The sequence below is a fragment of the Hypanus sabinus genome, chromosome 8, assembly GCF_030144855.1.
Source record: "Hypanus sabinus isolate sHypSab1 chromosome 8, sHypSab1.hap1, whole genome shotgun sequence".
NCBI lineage: Eukaryota > Metazoa > Chordata > Chondrichthyes > Myliobatiformes > Dasyatidae > Hypanus > Hypanus sabinus.
In genome coordinates, this window is record NC_082713.1 from 19179502 (window position 1) to 19205559 (window position 26058).

The 26058-nt window shown below is 43.0% G+C and overlaps 1 protein-coding gene across 1 annotated transcript; it reads left to right on the forward strand.

Annotated features, from left to right (window-relative positions):
- The first annotated feature begins 1544 nt into the window (after positions 1-1544).
- Positions 1545-22690, forward strand: ube2a (ubiquitin-conjugating enzyme E2A (RAD6 homolog)). Its single transcript, XM_059976765.1, has 6 exons — positions 1545-1700; positions 1879-1959; positions 2258-2283; positions 6738-6827; positions 12065-12153; positions 22245-22690. Exons 1-6 carry the CDS (start codon positions 1657-1659, stop codon positions 22371-22373), a joined length of 459 nt encoding a protein of 152 aa, XP_059832748.1. The 5' UTR covers positions 1545-1656; the 3' UTR covers positions 22374-22690.
- The last annotated feature ends 3368 nt before the right edge of the window (positions 22691-26058 follow it).

Consider the following 26058-nt stretch of genomic DNA (forward strand, 5'->3'; position numbering starts at 1 on the left):
CCGAATATTTGGAAGGTACGGCCCAGATCCGGGTCAGGATCTGTTCAGCAGTCTTATCACAGTTGGAAAGAAGCTGTTCCCAAATCTGGCCGTACGAATCTTTAAGCTCCCGAACCTCCTCCCGGAGGGAAGAGGGACAAATAGTGTGTTGGCTGGGTGGGTCGTGCCCTTGATTATCCTGGCAGCACTGCTCCGACAGTGTGTGGTGTAAAGTGAGTCCAAGGATGGAAGATTGGTTTGTGTGATGTGCTGGGTTGTGTTCACGATCTTCTGCAGCTTCTTCCGGTTTTGGACAGGACAACTTCCATACCCAGCTGTGATGCACCCTAGAAGAATGCTTTCAATGGTGCACCTATAAAAAATAGTGAGGGTTTTAGGGAACAGGCCAAATTTCTTCAGCTGATTGTTACTACTGATGATAGGAACAATGGGATAGGCAGGAATAGAACATGGGCAGCCGATTCTGGAATAAACTGTTTAGGGTTGGCCTACGTTCTAACGATAAAATTCTTTTCACCTCACAGTCCACCTCAATTTGGCCTTGCACCATATTGCGAACGTGCTCTGCGATTTCTCAGAAGCTGTTACGCTCTATTCTGAATTCTGTTATTGTTTTCCTTTGTGCTGCCTCAAATTCACTGTATAATGGTTTGAATTGTGTGAACAATTTGCAAGACAATTTTTAAATTGGTTTGTTATTGTCACTGTACCTTGATAATAATAAACCAATTCCAGATTGGATAGATTTATTGAAGACAAGAGACTGCAGACTTATTGTACTTCAAACAAGTGTCCAGTGTTTGAATAGACTGCACAGGGACATTCAAGCAGATATCAATACTTAACTAAGAACGTGACAAAAAAATAGCTTTAACAAATAGGTAATCCGCAATTGAAAATCAGTGGGTCACACCTTTCTGTATAACAGCATTTGCTTATTACAAGCACTGTTTGCATTTTGCAAACTGTACTTTTTTTCTGTTTTAGGAGCCATTCTTGGTCTAAGAGAGTCTTCAATATAATCCAATTAAATCACGCGGGTGCACCGGCAGGAGAGATACAGGGAAGAGAAACTCAACCTTCAAACGCACAAGACGAAACTGTCAGGCAGGTCGGCGAGGAAGCAGTCCCAGTTCCTTTGCAAACCCAGCATACCCTTGGCATCTGAGTGAGGCTGTCGTGACAGAATGTACAGCCAAGTTTCACTGAGCCGAGCGGCAGCCCACCAGACCCCAGGTGAGTCTAATGACGTCACTGCTGGGTCCAGGCTCCGCCCTCGCTCACGTGACCAGTGATTCCGCCATGTTATTATAAGGCGAATTGGGGGGGGGGAAGACTCTAATGACAACAATCGCATTACAGGCCCGGTGGTGAGGGTTGGCATGCACAAAGTAGACTGGGAAACAGATTGGGAGGACGTGTCGTGGATGGTAGGCGGAGGTGCGGTGCCGTGCTGCAGCCGCGGCGGCGGCGGATTGCCGCAGAGAGTCCCCCCCGAGCTGGGTGGTGCGCTCCGTGGAGCCTCGCCGGCAGGGCTGCGCGGACCGAATGCTCAGTAACAATATTCTTTGATACGTGTCGCGGGCGAACGGCGGCCACTCTCCGCGTTCCTTCCGCCCTTTATGCCCCTTTATTAAGCCACAGGCAGCGGCAGCGATGTCTACCCCAGCACGGAGGCGCCTCATGAGAGACTTCAAACGGTAGGGTGGCGCCTGGGGGAAGGAAGGAGGGACAATTTTCCCTCCTCTCCCTCTCTCCACCTTCCTACCCCCCCCTCAACAATTTAACATGGCGCTGCTTTGACTTTTAAAATGGAAACGCGGCGGGGCGGGGGGCCGGCAGGGGACGAATTGGTTTTCAATTCCTTCTTGCCTTCAGGTTGCAGGAGGATCCTCCGGCCGGCGTGAGCGGAGCGCCCTCAGAGAACAACATCATGGTGTGGAATGCGGTTATATTCGGGTGAGGAGCCGGGCGGCCCGAGGCCTGCCAGCACTGTTTGTTTCTTTTTTCTCCCCTCCCACTGTTTCCGTCTGCCGATCAACACCTGTCCTCGTACCCTGGTCCTGTCCCCGGTAGGGCGGTGGTTTCTGACGTTGTAAAGACCTGTTTATATAATATACAAATATAACAACCTGCGTAACTGCTTTACCTGTTAACTGTACCTTGATGTGCTAGTTTTAAGTAGGGCTGCTAGATCTGTGTTTGTATGTACCTCTTTTATAACACTGTTTCCCTTTTTAATTTTCTCCCTCATCAGGCCCGAAGGAACCCCTTTTGAAGATGGTAAGTCCAGCAAAAAGGAGGACGCTAAAGTTGATACAACGTTATCTCCAAGTCTAAACGTCTTGCAGCTATGTGTATTTAGATGAGGAATTGGTATGTTAGTGATGTGTGGATGCATGAGAGTTCAAAGAGAAGAAAAGTAGGCAAACGGGCAGTAAATTAAAGGTCACTTTTTAAATCAACAAATATTCAATTTATAGAAATGCTATATTTTCTCAATTTAAATGAATGCATTGCAATTTTTCAAATAAACTGGCACTGAGGACTGACTCTTGAATGGTTTGGATGGAATGTGAGAAGATAGTATTTTAGCAATCACAAAGGACACCTGTTCCATTTGTTTTTAATGTGCTGTGCTATTCAGAAGTTGTATGGGAACCTTGGATGGCAGACATGATTGAACAAGTTTGGGCAAAGTTGCTATTAAAGGGAAAGGTAAAGGAACTTCACAATCTTATTTTTGGTAAATAAAGGAAACATTTCAAAGTTCAAAGTAAATTTATTGTCAAAGTGCCATGCCTTGAAATTCATTTTCTTGCATGCATTTACAGAGAAGAAAGCAATAGAATTTTACAAAAAAAAACTAAAGACTAACAAGCACCAATGTGCAAAAGAAGACAAACTGCAAATAAAAATAAAAAATGAACACGAGTCATAAAGAGTTTTTGAAAATGGCTCTGTAGGTCATAGATTCAGCTCAGGGTAGTGGTGAGTGAAGTTATCCACACACTGGTCTGGGGGCCTGATGGTTGTGACTGAGCCCGTTTTCACTGCTAACATGGGTAGAAGGTACACGCACATATAGCCGTGTATAATTTGAGGCAAAATACACGTCACTTCTGGTCGGTTTTAATTCGGGATTTTCAGCTGATCTTGGCCAAAGCAGATTAAAGTGATGTCAATGGAGATTAATTTTATTTACAGCTCTCTGTACATGCTGTAATTTTTGATATCAGGATAGGGTGTGCTGCAGAACTGTATCGGCAGTGTGTGTTAGGCTTGCAAACTTAGTGTAACTCAAGCACACTGAATGATCAGTTTGTAAATTAGTGTCAGTGTTGAATTTGTATACATACTTTGATGTCAACATCAAAGTATGTATACATCACCATGTGCTACCCTGAGATTTATTTGCTTGTGGGCATTCACAGAACAAAGAAATGCAATAGAATCAATGAAACGCTACACACAAAGACTAACAAGTAACCAATGTGCTCAAGAGGACAGACAAATGTAAATAAATAAAACTGAGAACATGTGTTGTAGAGTCCTTGACAGTGAGTCCGTGGGTTCTGGAGTGAATTTATCCATGATGGTTCAGGAATCTGAAGGTTGAAGGGTATTGGCTGTTCCTGAACCTGGAGGTGTGGGACCTAAGGCTCCTGTACTTCTCTCCCAATGAAAACAGTGTGAAGAGAGCATGTACAATGAAACAGCAAATCATAACAGAGATGTGTTTTGATGTACATTGTGACAAATAATACTGATCAGAAGACAACTGTTGGAAGTGTAGCCATAAACACGAGATCTATTAATTTATTTTTTGGTATACAGTGCAGAAAGGGCTTTTCTGGTTCTTCAAAACACAGTGCCCAGCAATCCCCTGACTCAATCCTAGCCTAATCCTGGGGACAGTTTACAATGACCAATTAACCAACCAACTTGTTTGTCTTTGGACTGTGGGAGGAAACCCTTTTGGTCACAGGGAGGACGTACAGACTCCTTATAGGCAGCAGCAGGAATTTAACCCTAGGGTGCCTGTACTGTAAAGTGTTATGCTGACCTCAGCTACCAAGCTGCCCGTGGATTCCAGATAGATAAACCAAATTTACCTAGAGCATGTGTTTATTGACCATCGTCGGAGGCCACCCAGATGTGCTACAGACTCAAGTTTAAGTTCGGTGTCATCTGACCGTACGTATATACAACCAAACAAAGCATTGTTCCTCCAGAGTACACTGCACCCGCAAAATATATCCTACACAGCACATAAACCAAAACGTTCCCATAAATAAGATAAAGTATAATTCAAAATATATGTAGTGCACAGCACAGGTAAACAGCTCGCTGTCCTAGTGCGAGTCCTCTGTGGTGGCAGGGTATTCATTAGTCTCACAGCTGGAGGGAAGAAGCTGTCTGGCAGTCCTAGTCCCGATGCTTCTGGGTGGCGTGTCGGGCTTGCGCCTGTGCTTTGTGATGTGCTGAGCCCCAGGATTGAGTTGGTAATTCCAAATGCAGATGTGAATAACAACTGCATGGAGCCTACATTAATGATTAGTGCATCACTCTTGCCCCTTACGTTACTGGGACGGCACAGGTTACTCAGGTGGGTGTAAAAGGTTCGGTGATTTTGTGAAGAGATTGTGCAGAAAGTTTGCCCTGTTGGAGGTTAAAAATGAGAGGCTGCAGATTTAAAACAGTTGACAAAATACTCAAATCAGGTTTATTATCACCGGCATGTGTCATGGAACTTGTGAACTTAGCAGCAGCAGTTCAATGCAATACATAATATAGAAGGGGAAAAAGTAAATTACAGTATGTGTATATTGAAGAGATTAACAGTCGTGCAAAAATCAAGAGTGTACAGTGATTGATAATCTGGAGTGAATGGACTAGCCATGTGCAAGGTGCAGATTGAACAATGCTTTCCAAACAGAACTAAGTATTTGAAGTTAATAAATTCGTAACACTATAGTGCAAGCAGAAAAAATGGGACTGACTGGTTTATTCGACCAAGAACAGTAGGCAGCTGTTAGCGTGACATTATTACAGCTCAGGTCGTCGGAGTTCTGAGTTAAATTCTGACGCAGTCTAAAGAATTTGAATGTTCTCCACCTGAGTGTGGTTTCCTCCAGGTGCTCCGGTTTCCTCCTACGATCCAAAGATGTACCTGCTAGCAGGTTAATTGGTCATTGTAGATTGTCCTGTGATTAGGCTAGGGTTAAATAGGTGGGTTACTGTGCGGCGTATCTCATTGGACCAGTGCTGTATCTTTAAATAAAAAACTAAATTTGATACCTAATGGAGTAGAGCTTCATGGTCTTTAGTACGCTGTTTAAAATCCAAAGTGCAAACTATTGCAGGCAATTTGAATAAGTAGGTACTGTGTCTGTCATATTCCAGATCTCGCTGACACCCACAGATCTTCGCATATCGTAGGCCACAACTGGGGAGGCAGCTTAACATTTTGAGTTTTTTTCCACTCTTCCACCACTACAGCCACTCACTTCCCTCTGACATCCTTTCTAGTCTCGATGTCCATTAAACTCTTAACACAGGGTTCAAAGTAAATAAAGTATGTATATGTTGCCGTATACTACCCTGAGATTTCTTTCATGTAAGAAACGAGAAATGCAATAAAATTTAGGAAAAATATACATAAGACTGACAAATAAGAAGGCAGACTACAATTAATTTTAAAAATGCTGAGGACGTAGGTTGTAAAGAGTCTTGGAAAGTGTGTGTAGGTCGTAGAATCAGTTCAGATATGTGATGATTGAAGTTATTCACCCACGAATAGTGATATGGTATCGAAGAAAGGATCTGTGAAATTCAGAGTAAACATCAAAGTATGTACGTATCATCTTGAGATCACTTCCTTGCAGCTATTTACACGAAACTAAAGGAATACAATAGAGTTTATGAAAAAGAAAGATTAGCAAACAAGCAATGTGCAAAACAAGACAAATTGTGCAATTTTTTAAAAAAAACATGTTTGTAGAATCCTTGAGTTTTTAGAGTCCTTGAAGTTGAGTCTGTGGGTTGTGGAATCGGTTCAGAGTTGAGGTGAGGGAAGTTACCAGGAGCCTGATAGTTGTAGGGTACTAAGTGTTCTTGACCCTTGTAGAGTGGGACCTAAGCTCCTGATGGTAGTAGCGAGAAGAGTTCATGGTGGTGGTCTTTGATACCTGACTATCAGAGAAAATACATGCTCGAATGTAGAGCACAAAACAAACTGCTGGAGGAACTCAGTGGGTCAGGCAGCATCTGTGGATGCAGAGGGGTGGTCAAAGTTTTGGGCCGAAACCTTATATTGGGACTTTAGAAACACTATTGTTTACAGGACCTTGCTTGGGGCAGAGTTTGACCTTTTCTCCGGATGATTTCTGTAATGTCATCCTAAAAAGAATAAATCTGACTATAAAAACAGACCAGTACCCATCCTGGTACTTTCAGTTCACCTTCTATCTGAATGTTCACCTGTTTTTATTATTGGATGCCGTGGTAAATGGGATTTATTTTGCACAAATTTATTTTCCTTGTGGAAAACAGGTTGTTCCTTTCTGTATCAAGACGTACGTGTGCCTTGGTGAATTGTTTTTCTTGTGGAAGCCTGACGAGCCTTGCTCGGGAAGTTTCTTGCATTCACTTTGTTCCAGGTTTGAAGACCATTTCTACCACAAGTGACCAACAACTGAACATTAATATTTTTCTCCTTCTTCCTGCTATTCCAGGTACTTTTAAACTTACAATAGAATTCACAGAAGAATACCCAAACAAGCCACCTACAGTTAGATTTGTTTCAAAAATGTTTCATCCAAATGGTATGTAAATGAATTGTTCAGTTTATTGGCATGAATTTATGTCGGCAACGATAGAGAAGATAAAAGTTGTGTGGTGTGTGTCTGTGTACTTGATGATGCCAACAATGGATCATAGGGTCGTACAACCTAGAAGCTGGCCCTCAGCCCACCCTGTGATACCTGGCTACGCTGATCTCATTTGCTTGCAATAGTGCTGTACTCTGCCTTTCCTGTAAAAGTACCATCAGAATTCCTTTTAAATGTTGTATGTGTATGTGACTCCATCACCTCCACAGGCGGTTCATTCCAGATACTCATCTGCGGCAGATCTCAATCTTTAAATTTCTCCCCTCTCGTCGGTAAGTCAGAGGCATAAAGACTGCAGCACGGGAAGGCCCTGGGTCCATTTACTCCATTCTGAACTATTAACCTGCCTCGTCCCATCGACTGCACATAGCCCTCCATACCACATCCTCTGGCACCTCGTTCCACGCTCTCACCACCCTCAAGTGAAGAAGTTCCCATAAACATTTCCCCTTTCACACTTAACCCTCCCCTCCCCTGGGCAAAAATACAACCTGGCGGCATCCCTTGTGATTTTTTTTATATATAAAGGTAAGATCTCTCTCAGCCTTCACTGTTCCACTAAGAATGAATCCTGTCTCCTTATAGCACAAATGTTGATTCCAGGCAACATCCTGGTTCATTCTCTCCTGTACTTCCTATCGCTACCGTGTGCTTCCTAGAGTATGAAAGCAAACTGATTTCCAGCTTGTCACCACAAACTTCTCTGTAGATATTTTGCTTTGGGTAGGAGTGGTCACCTGTTCCTGTTGCATACTGTGATACCAGCGTCTTTGATTACATCCTGTTCCAATGTATCTCAGAGTAAATACAGATCTGCTGTTGTCTGCTCTGCCTCTAATTCACCAGAGAATAACTGTATCAGTGTGGTCCATTTATCAGAATGTTGGTTTCTGTGGTTTCATTGCTGGTACCTTTGGAAAACAATAGTCTGTGATTGAATCTTGATCTAATTCTGGGACATAACATAGAATTTGAACAGTACAGTGTGAGCCTTCAGAACATGGTGATGTACCAATCTATTAACTACTACACAGAGTTTCAAAGTACAGGCAGTGCCCGGGTTACAACCGAGATCCGTTCCTGTCTTTAAGTCGGATTTGTATGTAGCTCGGAACAGGTTAGCCTATCCTTCGATGCCTTATGCCCTGGTACACATTTTTCCTCTTCTTGAAATGTAGGTCCTTTCAGGCATAAGCCAGTCTCAGCTACATTAAATATTTGGTCTAGCAAATAACCTCCCTGCTCAATAACTTCTTTCAACATTTCAGGAAAATCACTGGCAGCACTTCCATCAGCACTTGCTGCTTCACCTTGCACTTTAATATTATGTAAATTTACCTTCACTTTGAAACGATTGAACTGACCCCCTACTCACAACAAGTTCTTCATCACAGAGTGAATTGTCGATCCATAATTTAAACTCATTTACCACGTCCGTCAACAGAACAGAAACACTGCGGATTCAGCAGCAGCCGCGAGCGGCAGGTCCTGAGCTCCCCCGGGTCCTAAAGTGCACCCGCTCTGAGACAGGTTAAATGGGACACACTCACCACAGTGTTAACGGCAACGTGATCCGACTTAAAATGGCGGATGAAGTTCTACTTCCTCAAGCCCACTCATTTTTAATATGATAGGCTTTAGGGCAGGCCTATGATAGTCTTTAGGGCAGTTGTTCGTAAGTCGGACGTTCGTAACTTGGGGACATTTATTATCAAAGAACGTATAAATTAGACAACTTTGAGATTTGTTTGCTTACAGGCAGCTGCAAAGGAAAGAACCCAATTACAAAAAAAAAGACCAAACCCCTCTTCCCCCCTCCACAGTGCCAACAGAGAAAGAGGGGAAAAAGCACAAAATAAATCATATAAACAGTAGAAGTGAACAACAACAGCATTCCAAGCCAGATTGTGTTCTTGGATCCTAATCCCAGGAGTAGACCAAAGTAGTTCATCATATTAGTGGGGCAGATTGCCCCAAAGTTCACAGGCATGAGCACGGCAGTCGGAGGGAGTCTCAAGCCTTAGCGTTGCAGAGAGAGAAGCCCCCAGACTATCTAGCCTGGCATTTAAATTGTCCGAGCCTTGCACTAGGACTTGGCCTCGCAGCCGGCAAATCACTCTGGGCCTAGATTTCACTGCAGAAGGAGCCATTCTTGACCTCTCCAACGACTTCCTGCCTCTCTAGTCTATATGAGCTGGCATTCAGATTGGACCTCGCATTAGGGCCCAGGCATTGAATACGCCACTTGTCGATTTGCCTCGGACCTGGATTTTGCTGCCAAAGAAGCCATTCTCAAACCGTCCATTTTGGCTCAGCGTTTAGAGTGATCTAGTCTCGTACCCGGTTTAGTTGGACGGGCATCAGAACTCCTCTATCCTGTCTTCTCCCCCTTAAGTCACTCGCTCCAACCAGCACAGCTCCAATTCCATGTGTTGATTTTGCAGCACACCAGCTGGGCGCATCCTGCAAATTCACTTTGCCTTCGCTCACTACTTCATTGCTTGCGGTGATAGTTTACCACAATTTACTTCAAAAAATGTGTGCTATTAATAATGGGTTCAATCAAATCCCTTTGCTTTCGGACTACCAGTAAGCTGTCGCACATCTTTGGTAGTGCCATCTTAAAACAGAAGTTTAATCAAACCTTTCCCTCCAGCGTAGCCCACACCTTCCATTTTTTCTTTCATCCATGTGCTTATCTCTTAAATATCTCTGATGTATCGGCCTCCACCACTGGCAGTACATTCCAGGCACCCACCACTCTGTACTTTTAAACAATACTTCTGACATCTCATCTTAAAAGGATGGCCTTTGATGTTGGCCATTTCCACTCTGCATGGGGAGGAGGTGCTGGCTGTCCAATTCTATCTATGCCTCTCATCCTCGTTCGCTCCAAAGATAAAAGCCCTAGCTCGCTCAACCTTTCCTCATTAGACATGTACTCCAGGCCAGGCAGTGTCCTGGTTAAACTTGTCTGCACCTTGTCTAAAGCTTCCATATCTTTCTCGTAGTGAGGCCTCCAGGTTCCTGTATCAAAGAATGGGGCTCCCCATTTTCAGGCATCCATTTCTTCCAGGATAAATGGAGAACAAAATTCAGATTGCTGCATTGGATACAGAGATTTCAGGTTTTGACTGAACTGTCGACCTCCAAGGAGACTTCCATTTCTTACACTGACATATCGTGATCAGAATCAGATTTAATATTACTGGCATATGTCATGAAATTTGTTAACTTAGTGGCAGCAGTGTAAGCAATACGCGATGCAGAGAAAATAAGTAAATCAATTACAGTAGGTATGTATATTAGCAGTTAAATTAAAAATAGTGCACAACAGAAATAATACTCTTAGTGAATTGCGACAGCCTATGTACCTTCCCCTTCAGTACTAAATATAGAAATCACCTTTACCCTAAAATTTTGAATCTCATCAAGTCCCTGGCTCTATTATAGAATTGTAGAGCCGTACAAGGGGAAAAGGGAGCTGAGCCTACTGCACCCATGCTTCCAGTGGGTACCTGTCTGCATAAATCCCATCTTCGGGCACTTGGCCCGTTGCCTTTAATGCCTGGGTGATTCAAATGCTCATCTAGACATTAAAATTCTGGCAGTAACCCTGCTTCCATCACACTCCTGTGCAATGCATGTCAAATACTTGCCGGTCTCTGTGGGAAAGATCCCCTCCAAGTCTCTTACCCATAACCTAAGCTAATATCCTATGACTTTATCTTTGTTGAAGGATTCAAGAATTGTGAGCAGTTCTGGACCCTTGTCTATGAAAAGATGTGCTAGCATTGGAGAGGGTCCAGAGGAAGTTTACAAGAATGATGACAGGAATGAACAGGTTAACATATGAGGAACGATTGATGCCTCTGGGCCTCTACTTCCTGGAGTTTATAAGAATGAGGAAGGGGAATCTCATTGAAACCTAATGAATATTGGAAGGCCTGGATAGTGGATGTGCAGAGGATGTTTCCTACAGTGGGAGAGTCTAAGACCAGAAGGCATAGCCTCAGAATACAAGAAAAGACCTGAGGACTTTCTTTAGCCAGAGCGTAATGAATCTGTGAGATTCATTGCCACACACAGTGCAGGGGCCAAGCCATTAGGTATAATTAAAGCAGAGGTTGATAGGTTCTTGATTAGTCAGGGTGTCATGTTACCAGACAAAGGCAGGAGAATGGGGTTGAGAGGGAAAATAAATCAGCTGTGATAGAATGGCCTAATTCTGCTCCTCTAACTTATGGTCTAAAATACATCATCATAATTCATTGTTATCACCCTGTAGTCTAATTCTGCCCACTGCTTTGACCATTCCACTATCCCTTGCCATATCTGTGCAGTTTGAGGATACCCCCCCCCCCCCCATTGCTTTTGATTAGGGAGCACTACATTTTTATCTGTGTAAAGGTAAAGGAATTGAAAGATTTCATAATCAGGATGGCATGCGACTCTGTAGGAATTTAAATGTAGCAATTCTCTCTTTATTTCTCTGTAAGAAGGCAACCAAGTAAATCTGACTTATTTCCTGAAAATGCCCTTTAACGAACTGGGCTGACCTTTTGTGATGAGTGAGCAAAATTGTATTTATCATAAACATGAGATTCTGCAGATGCCGGAACTCCAGAACAATGCACACAAAATACTGGAGGAACTCAGCAGGTCAGGTGGTGTCTGTGGAGAGGAATAAACAGTTGAGATGTTTGGCTGAGACCTGTGACCTGCTGACTGCCTGTAGCATTTTGTGTGTGGCCTTGTGTCATAAAGTGGAAACTGGTAATCCTACTTGAACTTACTGTGCCCTAATTCTTTTTGTAATTTGTTACTTTTTGTCTGTTGCTGGACTTTCAAAGTGTGGCTTAATAGCCAAGTAGCATCTTGCTTGTGAACATTCAAGCTTGTGAAATTTGAACCCAAGTGGACATTCTGCTTCAGCCAGTAAAAAGGCTTTTGTTTCCGTTTTGCGATGAATATGAAATGAGGGGTGTCAGTGTTCCAGGTTTGATCCATCTGTCTGGTTAAACTATTTGGATGCTGTTGATAATGCAGAGTTAGATTCCAACCTTAGTTTCTGAAGTTATGAAGCTGGAGGATAATTAATGGTAATTGTTTGATAGTCAAATATTTGAAGCCACTGCTGTGTAATTTTAAACTGAATATACTTTCTTTAGTCTATGCAGATGGCAGTATATGTCTGGACATACTGCAGAATCGCTGGAGTCCAACATATGATGTATCTTCAATTTTAACATCTATACAGGTAATTGTATCTTATAAAATTGTCACTTTTAAAAATCTGTCTAATAGAATATACACAGTGGCCATTGGGTACCTCGTGCGTGTGTGTGTTTGTATTAAACTGGCCGCTGGGTGTATGTTCATGGTCTGCTGCTGTAGCCCATCCACTTCATAGTTGGACGTATTGTGCATTCAGAGATGCTCTTCTGCACACCACTGTTGTAATGTGTGGTTATTTGAGTTGCTGTCACCTTCTTGTCGTGAATCAGTTTGGCCATTTTCCTCTGGCCCCTCTCATTAACAAGGTGTTTTCACCCACAGAACTGCCACTCACTGGATTTCTTTTATTTGCCCTTCACACCATTCGTTGTATGCTCTGGAGCAGGTATTAGTTTTGCTCCTTGGGAACCCCTGCTCTAGAGATTATTGTGTATAAAACTCACAGGAGGTCAGCAGTTTCTCAGATACTCAAACCACTCTGTCTAGCATCAACAATCATTCCATGATCAAAGTCATTCAGATTACATTTCTTCCCCATTATGACGTTTGGCCTGAACAACAGTGGAACCTTTTGACCACGTCTGCATGCTTTTATGCACTCAGTTGCTGCTATGCAAACAGAGAGGTCTTAAGGTGGATCAGTCACCTGGACCAGGTGGACTACATCCCAGAGTCCTGAAAGAGGTTGCTGAAGAGATGACAGATGCATTGGTCATGATCTTTCAAGAATCACTTGATTCTGGCATGGTCCCAGAGGACTGGGAAATTGCAAATGTCAATCCACTTTTCAAGAAGGGAGGAATTTAGCAGCCAGTTCGCCTAACTTCAGTGGTTGGGAAAGCGTTGGAGTCATTATTAAGGATGAGGTTTCAGGGTGCTCAGAGACTGTTGATAAAACAAGTCTGTAAAGGGAAACCTTGCCTGACAAATCTGCTAGTATTCTTCGAGGAAGTAACAAGCAGGGTGGACAAAGGAGAGGCTGTGGATGTCATTTACTTGGATTTTCGGAAGGCATTTGATAAGGTGCCTCACATGAGGCTGCTTAACAAGATAAAATCCTGTAGCGTTACAGGAAATATACTGGTATGTATAACGGAATGTCTGACAGGCAGGAGGCAGAGAGTGGGAGTAAAACGGGCCTTTTCTGGTTGGCTGCCAGTGACTCGTGTTCCTCGGGCAGTATTGGGACCGCTACTTTTCACATTGTCAACGATCTAGATAGTGGAATTGATGGCTTTGTGGCAAAGTTTGTGGATGATACAAAGATAGGTGGAAGGGCATGTAGTACTGAGGAAGCAAAGCGATTGCAGCTGAACTTAGACTAATTGGAAGAATGTGCAAAAAAGAGGCAGATGGGATACAGTGTTGGGAAATACGATAATGCATTTTGATAAAAGGAATAGTGTGGACTATTATCTAAACAGGAAGAATGTTCAAACTTCAGAGGTGCAGGAGGACTTGGGAGTCCTTGTGCAAGACTCCTGGAAGATTGATTTGCAGGTTGAATTTGTGTTAAGGAAGGCAAATGCAATGTTGGCATTTATTTCAATAGGAATAGAATATGAAAGCAAGGAGATAATGCTGAGGCTTTATAAGACACTAGTCAGGATGCACTTGGAGTATTGTCAACAATTTTGGGTATCTCAGAAAGGATGTGTTATCATTGGAGAGAGTCCAGAGGAGGTTCACAAGGATGATTCTGGAAAAGAAGGGGTTAACATATGAGAAGCGTTTAGCAGCTTTAGGCCTGTACTCACCGGAATTTAGAAAAAAAGCAAGGGGATCTTACTGAAACCTACCAAATGTTGAAAGGACAAGCTAGGGTGGATGTTGGAGGTGTCCAAAATTAGAGAGCACAGCACCAAAATTGGGAGATGACATTTTTAGAACAGAGCTAGAGAGTGGTGAATCTGTGGAATGCTCTGGCACAGACTGCGGTGAAAGCCAATTCTATGGGTATATTTAAGGTGGAAGTTGATCATTTCCAGATTGGTCAGAGCATCAAAGGATATGGCGAGAAGGCAGGTGTATGGGGTTGAGTGGGGATCCGGAATCAGCCATGATGGAATGGCGGAGCAGGCTTAATGGGCTGAATAGTCTAGTTCTGGTCCTCTGTCTTACGGTCTCACATGATTGGCTGATTAGATTAACAAGCAGATGTACATAATAAAGTAGCCAGTGAGTGATGATCTTCCCCACTTCAGGGCATTGCAGAGAAGGCTCACTTCCATTTTTTCAGTGTGTGCAATTCTATATAGCATTCTCTATTCCATCCCCCACGCCCTGAACTTAGCCTTGAGCATGCGTCTGTCTTTACTTGCTGGTACATCTTGTCCCAAATGAGATGAGGCTGCAGAAAGAAATGCATGTGGTAACACAGTGTAGTGGGAAACAATGTGTTAGATACTTAAAACCATTATTTTTTTTGAAAGGAAAATGACTTAAATACATTTCAGATGAATTCCTTCCACTCCAGTGAGCTGACACTGCCCGGTTACGCCCATGAGACCAACGGCAGAATTGAACCCAGGTCAATAGCATTACTCTGAATGCATTGCTACTGTGTTGCCCCGTTAGTTGTTTGTTCACTGAAAGTGACAAAATCCTGCAACTTAAAATTTTATTTACTTAGTGATGCACAGAATAGGCCCTTTGTCTGAACTGAAATTCTCCAGTGCACCATCTCTGGATAGTTGTCAGTTGTTAAGACCGTAGCAGGATTGAAAGTAAAAATGGTTGTTGTGGAATTCTCCAGTTAGGATTGAAAGGATTATTTTGCAAGCCATGCCAGCACTAATTCAGCAGGACTGGTGGTTTCTGGGAGCTGGTGGTGAAGGTGAGATGGCCACAAGTTGCAGGGCAGCATGTGCTGCTGAGCTGGTAAACTAATGCCAGTTCTCTGAAGTTGAGTCGTTTTTAGTTCTTGTGGTTCTACCTTGAGGGTTGGCCGGGGGAGGCCAGCAAAGTGTGGAAAAGAAAAAAGGTCTGAAAAAAATTGAGAGGATGAAGGCAGAAAATCCATTTTTCAAAAAAGAAGTATTTGGAGTCACAGTTCTGCAGCATGAAAGCAGATCTTCTGGTCAACTTGTCCATGTTGTGTTCCCCAGTGCACACAAACCTCTCCTATCCATTTACTTCTCCAAGTGGCTTTTAAATGTTGCTGATAAGCCCTCCTCAGCTACTTTCTCTGGCAACTCATACCAAATGCCCACTACCCTTCATGTGAAACAGCTGCCCCTGATGTCCCCTATAGATCCCTTGCCTCTGATCGTTAACCTGTGCCCTCTTGTCTTTAGCACCGCCTCCCTGGGTGAAAGACAGCTTTCACCTAGCCTACGTCCTTCATGATCTTGTATAGCTCTAGTCAGGTCAGCTGTCAATCTCTTATATTCCTGGGAATGAAGTCCTAGCCTAGGCAACCTCTTTGTAACTCAGGACCTTCAGTCCTTGCAAAGTCCCTTGCAAAATCATCTGCAGATTTCCTCATGTTAAAGTCCCTTTTTTGCTCTTGTTCTGCACCTTCTCATTTCTACACTCTTTTTAATTTTACATCAGGGCCAAAGCTAAGCACAGTGTCTTATAACTGCAATATGGATAAGGCAGTGCGGAAGTGTAGTGATTTAGTGTAATACTATTGCAGCACCAGCAACACACGCAAAATGCTGGTAGAACTCAGCAGGTCAGGCATCATCTATGGAAATACACAATTCAAGTTGAGAACCTGCCTCAGTCTCTGCCACTTGCCTGTGAGCAATTAGTACATTCTCCCCATGACTGCTTGGATTTCCTCCCACATTGAAAAGGCATACGGGTTTGCAGGTTAATTGGTGAATGGATGAAATTGGGTGGCGTGGGCTTGTTGGGCTGGGGTAGCCTGTTACTGTGCTGTATCTCTGAATATGAATATAAAAGATGTAATTCTGGGATGTGTAGAGTACTATGAAAGTGCCTTCTAGAGTGGAGGATAGGGGTGCTGCTGGACGTGATGGACAGACGGACTAGCTTCTTGGTCAGTGGAAAGCTAGAGGTCACCCTTGTTGAGCATCGTGTAATCACTGGATTAGTGAGGTAGCAAAGAACTAACTGTATTGCAGTCATTTGGGACTGGTAATGTCACCGTGACCCCGCTAATAGCATGATTTACAGTTTGGACATACCAGTTTAACCTTGAGGGTAGACAAAGGGAATAATTTGGATGTTTGCTGTTATAAACTGTTGTAGGGTTTTAATTTTAAACTTAACTTTTTTCGTTTTATCCGGTCTTTCTTCCTGTCTCATTTGGCTCTAGGTTGCCTCGTTCTGTTCTGGCAGTTGACCCTACATTCAGGAAATTTTAGATTTCCTGTTCACATTGCATGTATAGAAATTAGTTCTCATTTATGTAAACATTTACAGCAGGCAAAGTTTTAATAGTCTGGTATTATGCTCCATTGTCACGTTGATTAGCCTTGGTTTGCCTTCTGGGTAGACTGACTGAAACCAGTTCTGGTACTTATCGAGAGGTTGAAATCAGTTCTGGCTAGTCTCAGTGATTAAAGCTCCCCGGTCATAACTTGCAGGATGCTGATTTGACCTCTGAACCTCCGTTGTGTTGAAAATTGTAGTTCCGAATATGAAAGTCTGTCCCTGCCTTGCTTCTTTGCCTTTCCGTCTAATTTTCCTCACTGTGTTGCTGGTCTGAGGAATGTTCAACAGGTGCCTTTAGTGACTTTATTTCAAGTGGACCGTTCTTCCTACAGGCAGCTTTGTCCTTCTCAACTAATGCTTCTTCCATTGGGATCGGAGACTAAAGTCAGAACACAGGCAGATCCTATGGCCACTGTCAATGCTAACCAGGTTGTTTCCTTTGGTGGGGGTGGGGGGGTGGGGGGAAGGTTGTCTAAGACCAGAGGACACAGCCTCAGAACAGTGGGGCGTCCTTTTAGAATGGAGGTGACAAAATTCTTTAGCCAGAAAGAGATGAATCTGTGGAATTCTTTGCCACAGGCAGCTGTGGAGGCCAAGTCTTTATGTATATTTGAGGTAGAGTTTGATAGGTTCTTGATTAGTCAGGGTATGAAGGGATATGGGGAGAAGGGAGGAGATTAGGGCTGAGAGGGAATTGGATCAGCCAAGATGAAATGGCAGAGCAGACTCGATGGGCCAAATGTCTAATTCTGTTCCGATATCTTGTGTTCCTGTTTGGCGTATATTCTTTATAAACCAGGGACCCCTTCGTTAATGGTAGGGGTCTGTGGCATAGAAAAGGTCAGGAACCCCTGCGCTGAATCTCTTCCACCAGGTACCTATCCAAATGTCCAATAAATATAATTGTACCTGGCTGCGCAGCTTTCTCTGGGCATCTCATCCCCTACCCAGCACCATGTTAATAGCATGATTTGTCAGAAATCTTCCACTGTGCGGAAAGAAGTTGCCCCTCGGGGCCTTTCTAAATTTTCCCCTCATCTAAAATCAGTTGCTCTCTAGTTTACCTACCCTGGGGGTAAAAGATGGTGACCATCCACTTTATCTAGACCTCGTGGCCTGTAACATCACTCCTCAGCTTCCTACGTTTGTGGCCATGGAGTCTCGGCCTATTCAGCTTGTAACCTAGGCCCTCCTGGCTTCAGTAACATCCTTGTGCATTTTTCCAGCACCGTGTGCAGCTTAATGCCATTCCTGTAGCTGAGTCACCTGAATTGTGCACAAGCTCAAGTCCATTCTCCAAGTGTGGTCTTGCAACTACATGTACAGTTGTATATGCTTATATTTAGCAATACCACAAGGCCCTTGTGGTCCTTCGAACCCCGTTGCCCAACAACCCTACAACTCTGATTAACCCTAACCTTAATCGTGGGATAACATACCTAGTACGTCTTTGGACTGTGGGAGGAAACCGGAGCTCCCGGAGGAAACATGGGGAGAATGCATAACCTCATTACAGGCAGCAGTGGGAATTGAACCCTGGTATCTGTTACTGTAAACCTAAAAGATGTAACCCAGGCATTCCACAGGGAGGATGTACAGAGACTCCTTACGGAACACTGCCGGGATTGAACTCCGGAAGATCCCGAGCTATAATAGCGTCACCCATGGTACATCATGGTTTCCCAACTCCTGAACTCCACACGAGGACGACTGCACCAAATTCCATGCCTCCACAGGGTGTCACTCTTTGGAGTGGAGGTTTAGAGATGGCATTGATGGACTGCCAGAGACTTTTTCCAGTGCAGAAATGGCTATAACAAGCACCCCTGGCAGCGCAGCGCACTCAACGCATGTTACAGGCAGTTTTTTTTTTAAACCCAGTGGTAAATGTGTTGAATGGGCTGCTGATAGAGGCGGATATATTAATGACATTCAAAGGACTTGGGAACAGATTGATTGAAAAATGAAGGCTATGGGGGAGGAAAGGACTAGATTGATCTTAGCATAGGGTAAGCAGTTGGCTCGACATTGTGGGCTGATGGGCCCTGGAGAGTTTTGTAGAACGGGGACCCCATGGGGTACAGATATATAGAAGAGTTCAGGCCCTTCACTGAGTATTGTGCAAATTTTATCGGTGCAGTCCATTTGAAGTTGGTGGTTTGATCTCATTTGTAACTGTGGTTGAAAGGTTCCAATGGTTTTAAAAGTGTGTGTACTTGACCTTTTTAGCTGGTCTGTTGAACAGGAACTGAGATGCCATTAGCTCCTTGGCTTTGTTCAAGACCAGCCCGGGTTAGGTGTTTGCCACAGTGGAAGCAACACTGGGTGAGAATGGCAGTGTACCAACTCCTCACTGTTGCCCTGGTGCCTGGTTATAATTGGGTACCTCAGACTTGGCGCTTGTGGTAGACTTCAGGCTTCAGTGAATGACCTGGCTCACCTTCGGTTTATGGACCAGAAGACGTACTGTAGGAGTAGAATTAGGCCATCTGGCATATTGAGTCTGCTTCACCATTCAATCGTAGTTGAACCTTTTTTTTCTCTTCCTCAATCTCAGTTCCCGGCCTTCTCCCCGTAGCCTGTGATGCCATGTCCAATCAAGACTCTATCAATCTCTGCCTTAAAGACACCCAACGACCTGGCCTCCACAGCTGCATCTGTAACGGATTCACCACCCTTTGGCTAAAGAAATTCCTCTGCATCTCTGTTTTGAAAGGGTGCCCCTCTATTCTGAGGCTGTGCCCTCTTGTCCTGGACTCTCCCACCATGGGAAACATCCTTTCCACATCTACTCTGTCTCGGCCTTTCAACATTCGAAAAGGTTTCAGTAAGATTTCCCCCCCATCATCCTTGTGAACCTCCTCTGGACCCTCTCCATTGCCAGCACATCTTTTCCAAGATGAGGGGCCCAAAACTGTTTACAATACTCAAGGTGAGGCCTCACCAATGCCTTATAAAGCCTCAACATTACCCAGTTGAACACAAGTGCAGAACCAGTGACCATAATTCTTAGTTTCAAGATACACTTGTGTTTGTGTTTTGACTGGCCCTGCACTTAAGGTCTCAAATTGAGGCAAAGCTAATTTTTATGTCAGACAAACGTTCAAAAAGTTGATTGTTAACTGCCATTTACAGATAAAGGGGCAATTTGCAGTTGGGAGGCTAGCAGGAACAAACTGGTCTGGCAGAGTGAAGGGAAATTAAACCAGGCCAGGACATGACGTTTTGGGCAAGGCCCAAAGTGAGTGTGCTTGAACAGAGACCTTGTAGTATGTGGTTCCTTCAAAGTGGCAATATTGACAGGATCTGCAGGGGGATGTGCTTGCATTGATCAGCTAAGGCACTGGGGCATTTCAGATACCATTTTATTGTTGGTTAGGCTGCACTTGGAATATCGCTTTGCAGGCCTGCTCACCACACTCAAGGTGTGATTAAGCTACTGGCAGAGGGGAAGGTGGTGGTGTTGCAGAAAAGATTCATAAGAGGTTGCCTAGTTTGAAGGAAAGATTTGACAGGTTTTTAAGGTGATTAAGAGGTATACAAAATTGGGAGGCATAAGTAGCCTGTGTTTGTTTCCCATGGTAAGCTTTGCTGAAACTAGAGGGTATAGGTGGTGGGAGAAGGTTAAGGAATCTAGGATAATTTTTCTCCACATAGCAGTTGGTATGTGGAATGAGCTGTTGGAAACAGGGACACTTAAGAGGCATGTGGATGCATTTTACTCTGTGCTCCCTAAATTGGAGAGCATATCTTATGTTGAGTGAGCGAGGACTCTGGAGTGAAGAAGGATGAAAGGTAGAGATGCCAACGAAGCATTGACAGTGGGCAGCCAGGGTGAAAATGACTAATACATGAGGGTATACTTTTGAGGTGATTGGGGGAGGGATGAGGGAGGTAACAGTGATAAGTGCATAAAACAGAGGGTCATGGTAGAGGCAGATACATTAGGGACATTTAACACAGGCACAGGGATGAAGGAACAATGGAGGGCTATGTGGGAGAGAGGGTTAGATTAATCTTGGAGTAGGTTAAAAAGTCAGCGCAACATCAATGGCCAAATGGCCTGTACTGTGCTGTAAATGTTTTATGTACTTGAATCAATAATGCAATGAAAGGTGGCCCCCGTTTTTCAAACGTTCACTTTACCACAACTCACTGTTACGAAAGACATACATTAGTACCTATTTTCATTAACCAGAGAGGATTTTCACTTTTCCAAAAAAAGATGCCCACTTTATATGTGTGTTTACCCCGAGAAAGATTACCATGACCGTGAAGCCTTATGCAGGCAGTTGTGTGCGCATGCATGTATGTGTTGATTTTTTTTTTCTCCAAATAGATTTTGGCTCACTGTCTTCCTGATTTTTGATAAGTGAAACTACACCATACATACAATACTTCTACTTTATATAGGCTGTATATTTATCATTTCATTCCTGCTTTTACTATATGTTTGTGGTATTTTAGGTTTTATGTGTTATTTGGTTTGATTTGGTAGGTTATTTTTTGGGTCTGGGAACACTCAAAAATTTTTCCCATATAAATTAATGGTAAGTGCTTCTTTGCTTTACGACATTTCGGCTTGCAAACATTTTCATAGGAACGCTGTACCTTCAGATAGGGGAAACCTGTATAGAATTAATGCAGGGATGTGAGATTATTAGTAGAAAGACATGATGGGTTGGCATTCACACAATGGGCTGAAGGGCTTGTTTCTGTCTTGTTCACTCTGTGTGGATAGAATGTTGTTTGTTTATTTATTAAGTAGAGTAGGTCCTTAAGGATCTTTGAGCCAAACCAACCACCAACCCCCAATTTAACTCTAGCCTAATCATGGGACATTTTAGAATGACCAATTAACCTACGACACGGAATGCCTTTGGACTGTGGGAGGAAAGTCGCAGGGAGAATGTACATACTGCTTACAGGCACTCGCAGGAATTGAACCCAGATTCGCCTGTACTGTAAAGCGTTGTGCTAACCACTGTGCTACGGTGCTGCCCCAAGGTGGAAATAGTTAATACCAGAGGGTATGGTTTTAAGGAGATTGGAGGTGGGGTGGTGGGGGGGAGAGTAGGTGAGTGTCAGAGGTAACTTTTTTTAACACGGTGCAAGGAACTCTTGCGAAGGGTGATGGTAGAAAACCAGCACATCAGTGAACAGCCTAAATTGCCGTTGGGTTAATGGTAGTTATCCATTGCTCAGTGTAGTACCACATCTGTTAGTCTCATGAGACCATGGATTTGTGCCTTGGAAGGTTTTTCCAGTGCGCAGGCCTGGGCAAGGTTGTATGGGAGACAGGCAGTTGCCCAAGCTGCAAGCCTTCCCCTCTCCACGCCACCGATGTTGTCCAAGGGAAGGGCACTAGGACCCAAGCAGCTTGGCACCGGTGTCGTCGCAGAGTGATGTGTTGTTAAGTGCCTTGCTCAAGGACACAACGCGCTGCCTCAGCTGAGGCTCGAACCAGTGACGTTTGGATCACTAGACCGATGCCTTATCCACTAGGCCATGCACCAACATAACACATCTTGTACTGCCTTCCATTCATCAGTTCTGGTGTGGGGAGATTGAGACAAGTGCAGAGCATAAAGCCCAGGGAAGGTAGGTAATCTTCATCCACTTTTTCTTTCCTAGGGAAATGGCATTTAGATGAATACAATAACAAATAATGTGTCCCTGCTAAATTTGTTCTCTTTGTTTTCTCAGTCTTTACTGGACGAGCCAAATCCAAACAGCCCAGCCAACAGTCAGGCAGCACAGCTGTATCAGGAGAACAAACGGGAATATGAAAAGCGGGTATCTGCAATAGTGGAACAGAGCTGGCGGGACTGTTGACCTTGCCTAGTGCCTACGAACACTGTCGGGCCATGCAAATCATGAAGCATTCTGAGTCCTCCTCGTTCTAGCATCATCGCATTATTTTGCAAGCTAAACTGCTACACTGCTGCCACCCGTTTGAAGCCTCGCCCCCTGGACGTTGAGTCAAAACAGATGTCGAAGTGCATGCACTGTACCCAGGGCACCTGCCAAGGAACTTTTAATTTCACATTCTTCTATCATCATCCGCCTTTTCCTGATGGTTTTTCATACTGTCTGGGCAGTATCAGGCACATAATAAAGGTGTGCTGTAACACAATGTTATTTGCATTGCATATTTTGTGCAGGTTTTGTGTGGTTTTTCCTCGGTGGGAAGATGCTCATCTGCCCTCACCAAAATCCAGCATATCAGTGAGAAGTTTAAATTGCTGTTGGGTTAACGTCACTTCTGTTTAAAGTAGATGTGTGCCTCTTCTGAAGCCAGCACTAGAGTTCTCAAGTTATAAAAAAACTTACTAGAAGGTGCTAGTCTATGTATTTAAAAATCAGTTTTTTGAACCTTTTTGAATAAATGTCCAGGGTCCTGGAGCTTAGCAGGGTGGTCACTTCTGTGATGGTTTCTAGTTCTGTTGAGTGTAGGTGTGAGCTGTTGCTGCATGCTTTTTTTCTCCTTCCACTGAACTAAATGAAGTGCTTTTCACTTTATCAAGAACTACCAATATCGGCAATCCATTAGTTATGTTAGACCAAACTTGTATATTCAGATACCTAATGCAGTGATGTGGGAAATGGGAAGAGACCCTGTACCTTGTATTGTCTGATGTTCAAAGTACCTTTTTTCTGCACATTAGTCTATTGAAGTGACAGTATAACTTTGCACTATCGTAACCCATGTAAGAAACTGTACATTTTCTCACTACTTGTAAATAAAATTATAAACTTAACATTGTGGTGTATGACTAAACGTTATACTTCCTGATAATCAGGAAGCATTCAGTTGTAAAATAGATTAGAAGATTGAACTCCCTAAAGCTGCAGGAACTTAGCAGGTCTTGTGAATGTCTCAAACTACAATGGATTCTGGTTAAAAGGGACTTATTGGGACCAGTACATTTTGGGCCAATTTTAAACAGCTGTTCACATTAGCTGAAATTTCATGGAAAGTTTTAAACTATTTTTTAAAGACTGTTTAACTTAGTAGCAAGTAATGTATTTAAATGAAATACAGAATAAATTAGAACACTATCAATACCTTGTACAGTACGAAAACTGTACTAGTTCCTAATAGTTATTGAGAGGAATTCAACCTGTGACTGCTGCTGTGTTCTTTTGTTTTAAATAAACAACCTAGTGCAGATAAGTGATGCATCTTAGCAAGGATCTGAGATTAAGTTCAGATTTTTAAAAATTACCAAAAAATGTGTTTTTTTTCGAATTTGCTTCTGTCAACCCAAATGGAGAACAAGCACACGCAACTGACATTATTTAAAAACTTCATTCTAAGCATGCTGTAGTGTTGAAGAAGTGCACATGACTGGTATAGTTAGAAACTTCAGCAACAGTCCCCTGTCCCAAACAAAAAGGGAATCCCAGCTACTTTAGCTCTTGTTCCTGAAGAGTTGTTCCAAATAAGTGGCTGCTTTGAATAACTGACAGCCCAATTAACCAGAATCCACTAACTCTATTCCATTCTCAAACTTGGTCTTGTGTTTGATTTTGAGACCCAATGGATAGTTTATAGTTGTACTTACGAGTGGTTACATTGGTGCTTAGTTCATAAGTGTCAATTATTTGGATGATTATACCAGTAGCAATTTTAAAAAGGGGACTTGTGGTCTTTGTGCCATGACAGTGATTGCTATAAAAATCTTGCTTAGCTGCAAGAAAGGTAGGGGTTTTTTTTTGGATACAAAATGGGTAACTCAAATAATTTGTACCTGATGACTTCAGGTATAAAAGTATTCTACAGCATGGTGGTAAATGGGAATGAAAATACAAACCATTTTGGAAATTACAGGGTTAAGGAAATTTGTGCTGTTCTTTATAGGAGATAAATGAACCTCAGTAGCATTTTTATTGTAAGTGGGTGCATGAGGGTCTTGGTTTCACCTAATTATGTCCCTAACCATTCAAGAGGGTTCCGATGTAAAAGTTTTCAGTCCATTTTACCACCAACCCATCAAGTCATGCAGTTGGGCAACTAATTATTCAAAATAATGGTACATCTTTAGGCATTGATCAGCTTTATAATAATGTGCATTTGCCTATTTGCAATATCTTTACGTGGTTGCCTCCTTTAGTGAATCACTTGCCTACAGATTTGGCACTGGAACTGTAAACTGTAGCCGTCTATGGGTTCTGTCCATGCTCTAGCATCATTTTTTGTTGCTGGACATCATTGAAAGGGTCAAGGTATAGCTCTTTGGTCCTCAGAATGCAGCACGACTGAAAACAGCCAAGGAACAGAACTCAAAACATCTGACATTTGGGTAAAGTAACAAGGGATGACTAAATCAATAACCAAAAACTTTCCGAACTATCTACTTGCATCTTAGCTTGACGAATCTCCTTGTTACTACTGATTGTAACAATCAAACAGAACTGTAAAGGTCTTGGATCTGGTGAGCATTTTATGTTTGAGATCAGCAGCAGCCAGTTTTACCAATTCTTTTACTTACCCATCCCCCAAAATTACCTACAGATTACCTCAGTCTGGGACTGTGGCCTCATTTGTGTCTGGTGCCTTTTCACTAACCAGTTTTTAAAACCAGCCATTTTATATGTAAACAAATTTTTTTAATATAAAATTCACCAGCTTTTAAACTGGCTTTGGTGATTTCAGATGAATGGGGCAAGATACCAGCCCAGAAATGTCACTTTTGAGATGATGACTATATTCGTGACACTGGTGCCCTAGAGGCCATGCTTTTGAATTGCTGTGTTTCATTCCCCAGCATACCTCACAAATGAACAAAATAATGGGAACTATTGACCAGGTTTATTTTAATAGCATGACTGAACTCCAAAGCTAGTTTTAAATTTTGCAAGAGTTGCAGTAGTAATCAACTTGTAAAATATCCCATGATCTCGATTTTTGAGTGCAGATACAAGGAAGCATTTTGGGGATGGGGGGAAAGAAGAAGACAGGCAATGAGGGAATTATTTATTAATTCAGATACAGAACAGAACAAGCTCATCCAGCCTAACAAGCTGCACCTCCCAGCAACCTACCTGTTTAACTCGAGGCTAATCATGGGATAATTTACAATAACCAATTAACCTATGAACTGGTACATCTTTGGACTGTGGGAGGAAGCCAAAGTACCTGGAGGAAACCAATGCATTTCATGGGAAGGGCCTACACATTCCTTACAGATGGCGTCAGAATTGAACTCTAATCTCCGAAAGCATCTGTAATAACTGCTACTTGAAGGTATGCTACTGTTATTGCCAGTTAAAATTCAAACCAGTGAAAAACTGCAGGCCATTACTGGAGAACTCACCATTGCCAGGGTGGTTAAGGCTTTTCTTTGAAGCAGTCATTATTGCCAATTTCAAAGTTGAAAATTAAATCTAGGAAAGCAAGATATTTCACCATAGGAAGTCAACAGTAAATGAACAGTTTGTAGACACCATTGAAATAAGTGCAAATGATATAGTAAACCTTTGTCCTGGGGCTAAAATGATCATAGGTCTCTAATTA